The sequence below is a fragment of the Neopsephotus bourkii genome, unplaced genomic scaffold, assembly GCF_033783945.1.
Source record: "Neopsephotus bourkii isolate Nb327-2 ecotype Australia unplaced genomic scaffold, CSIRO-AGI_Nbou_v1 NB_1749, whole genome shotgun sequence".
Lineage (NCBI taxonomy): Eukaryota > Metazoa > Chordata > Aves > Psittaciformes > Psittacidae > Neopsephotus > Neopsephotus bourkii.
The window spans coordinates 7,009,492-7,015,181 of record NW_026902223.1 but is presented as its reverse complement, the minus strand read 5'-3'; the positions used below and the strand labels follow the sequence as shown (position 1 = coordinate 7,015,181).

The 5,690-nt window shown below is 51.4% G+C and overlaps 1 protein-coding gene across 1 annotated transcript; it reads right to left on the bottom strand.

Annotated features, from left to right (window-relative positions):
• Nucleotides 1–493: 493 nt before the first annotated feature.
• MCHR1 (melanin concentrating hormone receptor 1) lies at nt 494–5,372 on the bottom strand. Its single transcript, XM_061376918.1, has 2 exons — nt 4,994–5,372; nt 494–1,746 (listed from the first exon to the last, which is right to left on the bottom strand). Exons 1-2 carry the CDS (start codon nt 5,049–5,051, stop codon nt 692–694), a joined length of 1,113 nt encoding a protein of 370 aa, XP_061232902.1. The 5' UTR covers nt 5,052–5,372; the 3' UTR covers nt 494–691.
• Nucleotides 5,373–5,690: the final 318 nt, after the last annotated feature.

The following is a 5,690-nucleotide window of genomic DNA, read 5'->3' as shown; positions in this document are numbered from 1 at the left end:
TTGTTCGCAGTCCTTTGAAGCAGTGCAATTGGAACTGCCTGTTTTCTTCCTGAAATACGTAGGATTAGCATCAAAATTAGCCAGTTCTTGAAGATGTCCTGGTTGCCAAACAGTAGAGTCCATGAGAGGCAGATGGAACGAAAGGCCAAGTGGCAGACCTAGGTGAGACTTGTGGCCCCAAGATCTCTCTCTGCTGTTGGCTTCTGGGACATGAGCCCGGTCAGCAAAGCTTGCAGGTCAGATTGCTTATCAAAAGTAAATATATGGCACTGTGTTTCAAAGGTTTAAGTTTTGAAAGAAGAAGCTCTCTATCGACATGCTGCTTAGGAACCCTGATCAGGCCCAGCGGTGAGGAGTCATCAGGCAGCGGTGTTGTTGATGAAGGTTTTATTCTTCCAGGGTGAATGTTCCCCCTTGAAATCCTTTCTGTTCTTTCTCTCTTTTCTATTCATCTTCTTTGAGGGGCCTCAACAGTGTGACAGAGCCCTCCCATGCACAAGGGGAAAGATGCAGCAGTATGCAGCATCTCATAGGCCAAGGGCAGTGTGGAAGCGGAGCCCTGCAATGACAAAGAGAGGCACCTGGACTCTCGGAGGTGGAAGCTTGCAGTTCATATGCTTCGTCAAGAATTGCTTGAAGCTGCTGCTTCTCCATCAACTCATAGATCTGAAGGTGGTCGCTTCAGAGTGCCCTAGTGAACAGCCACAGTCACAGGCAGAGCTACTGAACGTGGGGAGAAGTCCTCCAGAAACTGGGTCTGCTGGGTGGATTCCGGTGCCAGCTTCAGGCACACGCTGGCCTCTGTCACACTGTTGTTGTTGATGGAGCTGCTGTTGCGACATGGCTCTTTGGCAGGGCGGATGGCCACTAAGAACTGGCGCTTGAAGGTCTCGCTGAGGGCAATGTAGAGGAAGGGGTTGAGGCAACTGTTGGCATAGCCCAAGCTAATGGCAAAGTTGTAGGCGTAGAAGAAGGCCATGGATGGTGTGTCGATGCCGAGGTGAACCAGCTGGAGGATGTAGAAGGGAGCCCAACAGATGAAAAAGGCTGAGCAGATGGCAACTGCCATGCGGGTGACTTTTTTTGTACGAACCTGGAGGCTCCGTTGCGGCAATGGGACCACGGTGGTGGCCATGTGCTGGAGGATCTTAAAATAGACCACACAGATCACAATCAATGGCACAGCAAATGCCAGCATGAATTGGTAGAGGGTGAACCAGTAGATATCAGTCTCTGGGTTGGGAAGCAAGAGAGCGCAGCGGACAGTCCCGTCCTCCAGAGGCATAAGACCTGCATACATCCACACGGGAATGATGGTCAGGAAGGAGAGGAGCCACACCAAGCAGATAACCAGAGCTGCAACACATGGGGTGCGGACATAAGTAGATTTTAGGGGGTAAACAGTCGCCAGGTAGCGGTCCAGTGTCATCACTGTAAGGATGTTGGTGCTGGTGATCTGGCTGTTTGTGTCCAAAGCGGTGATGATGGTGCATAGAGGAGCTCCAAAGTACCATGACCCATTGCCTAGGAGCTGGTGGATAAGGAAGGGCATGCCCAAGAGGAAGAGGAGGTCCACAATGGAGAGGTTGAAGATGAAAATATCTGGCACGGTCTGTTTGCATCTCAGCTTCTTCTTCTTGACAATGGTGTAGATGACAATGAGGTTCCCCACAATGCCCAGGAAGCAGATGATGCTGAAGAGACTAGGCATGATCACATTGGTGTACGGTGCTGGCTTCTCTGCTGCTGCCAAAACAAACCAAAGCAGTGAGTGCAACCCAGAGGCAACTCCTTACTCCTCTATGTGCTTGCCCTGTCCTGCAGCTGGATCCCCCTCAAAGGTGTAGCTTGGAATGATGAGAGGCTTAGCTGGGATTTGACACTTTTCACCACTCAGTACATGCAGCACACCACCCACCCAAATGTGTCCGTGTGTGGGCATCTTTCCCAGCTCTCCTGATGCACTTCTGTCCTGTATCTCCCCAGTTCTGGTTTTGGAAACTAACATTAGACTGGTGTGCTTTTGGTTTCACTGCTGTCTGACAGAGCCAACAGTAACTTCTCCTGCAGGGTATGATGGTTGCCCTGCTATTTCTAAGGTGAATGGGTGAGGCAGCTGGTGCTTTGCACATGGGAGAGGTGAAGCCACTGAGGAGGTGCCAGAGTCTGGATCTAGTCAATGCTCAAGCTGTTGTCAGAAAGCCTCAGCTCATCTGCTAGGTGGTTTATCAGCACCACACACAGAGTTCATTGGCCGTGAAGGCAGATAACTAATGCTTATCTATCTTGTGATACCCAGGACTGTACCCTGGCTGTGCCCCAGCTCTGTTGCTCTCCTTTCCATCTTCCTTCCCTGCCCCTCTCCCCCTTTCTAGTTTCTCTTATAGAAAGAAATCCAGGTGAGTGGCCAGACAGGGATTTGGGAGTATGCTTGAGTGGCCTCTCAACAGGGAATGCCTTAATTCTACAAGGGTTAAAACATGGTTTAAAGATGCTGTGTCTGAGTTCTGGATGCAGGTGGATTTCCAAGGGAAAATTCTTGCCTGCTAACACTTGTCTTTCTATCACTGATGTCTGATTGGTGCCTTTGGGGTAGGAGGCCCAAACGTAGTTAAATTCACATTTCCCTTGTCCCTAACCTGGGTTTAAAACCACGTTTGGGAGCCATAAGCCCTCAGTGCCAATGAACAGGGATTATCTGCTCTTGGGCACAGAAGGTGGGGTCTGAGGCACTGGTTGTGGTGTGCAAAACTGCCATGTGCAGGCTGTGATGGAGTCTGAAATCACCCTTCTCAGCTCAGACAAATCTCATTACTCCTCTCCTATGGGACATGGTGGGGTTTTTTCCTAGGGGAAGGCTTTGTGTGAGTTATTTGTGTGGCTGTTACAGACATGCAAGAAGGTCTCTAAGCCGGGGGTGCATGTGTCTTTCATTGACTTGCAGATGATTGAATGTGGTGGTAATTGGAAGCACTTTCAGACACTTTACTATTCCATCTCCTTAGCAGCCTGCAGCTGTAGAAGTGGGGAAGTGTCCTCCAACAGAACCTAGGGAAATCTGGAAGGGGAGGTAAAGTGAAACAAGAGGTAATTATGAGGTGGTGTCTCTGCCAAAGCAGTGTCTGTTTGCAGTGTCTATTTGCTGCCTTTGACCTCAAGAATTCTTGAGCACAAACTTGTCCAGGTTTACTCTGGTGTGACAGTCAATCTGAACTGAATTGGGAAGATAACTGGGGCTGCACAGCTGGCCTGTGGCTGGAAGTGTGTGCTATATCACCTTTATGTCATATCAGTGCTCTTAGAAACAGGACATGAGCTGTCACTGCCTCAGTCCCTCTGGCACTAGGAAGCAGCCAGCTTAGGCATAAGCAAGGCCAAGGTTAGAGTGCAGTAGAGCAGTTGCTGTACCATTTTATCAGAAAGCCTCTATACGAATGAAAGAAAGCAGCCAGTGAGGCACAGAACTGGCAGGGACCTATAGATGAAAGCCAGGTTTGGTTGATAAGACAAAAAAGCCTGGTCCAGGCGATTTGTAGGGGTTTAAATGATCCCTGTTCCTCCTGGCTGCTCATTAATGCAAGGAAATGCCCCATGTTGCATGGCTTTTGGCAGATAACATACTGCTATCAGCACTCTATTGAGTCCTGACACTTAAGTCTTCAGCATCCGGGCTGTGGATCCCCTGCACATCCAAACAGATCTCACACCTCCTTAATGCTTGAAGGTGGCAGACTAGAAATTGAAGGATGTCCTGCTGTTCTGCATGTAGCTATTGAGTTCTGCTCTCCTTGTGTCTTAGCCCCAAACTTTGTAATGAATGTAGTGGGACTGAACTGTGTGAGTGAAATGTAAAGGCCACTTGGGTAGCTGGAAATTGAGACAAAAATGTCGTTCTCCTGCAGCATAATCAATACAGTGCTCATGGTGATCCTGTAACACTTGGAATGAGATCAGCTGGCCTTAAAGCAGAATGTATGCAAGGCCAAAGGCTTTGTGTAAAAGGTAGCCCATACAGGTCTGTAGTATCTTGCCTGTTGCTGGTGTTTGTCCAAGGAGGACTCTCAAGAGTTATTAGCTGGAAGCTAGTGTGAAGCAATGGTTCATGTGCGAGTATGACAGGCTGGAGCCAGAAGTGCACGTGTATCAAATACTCAAAAGTAATTTCTAAAGTCTCCTTTATCTTGAGATCATTGAATCTGAATTTTCAGTGCTGCTTCTGTGTACACCCCAGTGTCTGCAGTTTGTTTGCTGAAACAGCTACTTCAGGCATTGACTTGTCCCTGTGGCTGCCTTGTTACTCTTTAAAGTCCCGAAGGAGCATTAGGTGAGCTGAATGAGGACCAATTTTTTTTCCTCTAAGGTGACTTTTGCTTTCGGCCATGCCCAAACACATGAGAAACCACATCTTTACTGCATTTCAGAAGGGAGCACCTTAAAGCATTTTCAGTTGATAAAAGACATGCTGGTGCAGAGGGAGTCAAAGACCACATACAAAACACCTTCTGTTGAAGAGTGTCACCAACCTGCACCATCAAGAACTGCCTCACCCTGAACTATTGATTTGTGAGCGGTGGTAATACGGAAAACACGGACCGATGAGGATCTTAGCCTCCCTCTCCAACGATGTTGTCTATGCCTCATTCCCCTCCCTGTCTAGCAGGGCTGGTCCATCTCTTTGCAGCTACGATCGACAGGCTGCTGGTGGTGTTACAGCCTCACAGCCAAAGGGTAGAATCGCTTCAAGCCATAGGGGCCAACGCTGGTGGTCGGGCTGCAGGAGGGGGTGTCCCGGGAGCTGTCCGCCCGCGGGTGCTGAAGGCGGCTCTCCCGCCCGGGGTTGGGGTGCTGGGGGGTCCCTGCGCTCAGCATCTCCCACTTCATGGGGTACGAACAGCACCGGGCTTAGCACCACCGAGTAGCACAAGAGCCGTGGTCAGGCGAACTTGCCCCCACCAAGCTCTCCGCGCCACCGCCCCGCGCAGCCCCTGCTCACCTGAGCCGTTCCGAGCCTCCGGAGCCGAGAAGTTGCGGGAGGAGTTGGCGGGGGCCATGGCAATGAGTGCCGGTGGCAGGGATGGAGAAAGTTGGACAAGTTCCCCCGATGGATCCGCAGCGGCGATGGGGTGGGGGGGGTGGGGGTCTCCCCTTACCCCGACGAGGCCGGCAGAGAGCGGGAGGCAGGAGCCCTACTGCAGCCGGCGAGCAGAGGCTGCGACTCGGCTGCGCTGCGCTCCGCTCGCCCACTCCCGGCGCGCCGAGCCTGGAGCAGGTACTGACATCAAAGAGCAGCTGATGCCGTGTATTCCGAGAGCATCCCTCCGCCGGCCTCGGGTGGGAGGGAATGCCGGAGCTGAGCGGGGCCGGGAGGAGCTGCCCTCCTCCTGGTCCAGGGGCTGGGCAGTGCCATCGCTTCCCCGAGTGGCTCACGAAGGGATGGGTAGGATCTGTGCCCTCCCTATTACAGCCAGCCTGGCCTCGCCGTCGACAGTAGGAGACTTCAGCTCTGATCTGCCTTCTTCAGTGTGTGTTCTGCTGTCTCGCAGAGACATATGCACTTTTCATCCCTGAGTCACCGGCACATCTCTAATAGCGGGGCCGAGGGATGTCAAGGCACCAAATTACCCACTGAAAACTCTGTTACTTTGACCCTCTGACCCTTCTAACTCTAATTCCAACTTGAGACACTTGAC

What these genes read in the sequence shown, in the direction of transcription:
- MCHR1 (XM_061376918.1), bottom strand. Translation starts at nt 5,051, where the DNA reads ATGGCCCCCGCCAACTCCTCCCGCAACTTCTCGGCTCCGGAGGCTCGG. An exon ending in GGAGGCTCGGAACGGCTCAG is followed by an intron (nt 1,747 to 4,993) that starts GTGAGCAGGGGC and finishes TTGTTTTGGCAG; the next exon opens with CAGCAGAGAAGCCAGCACCG.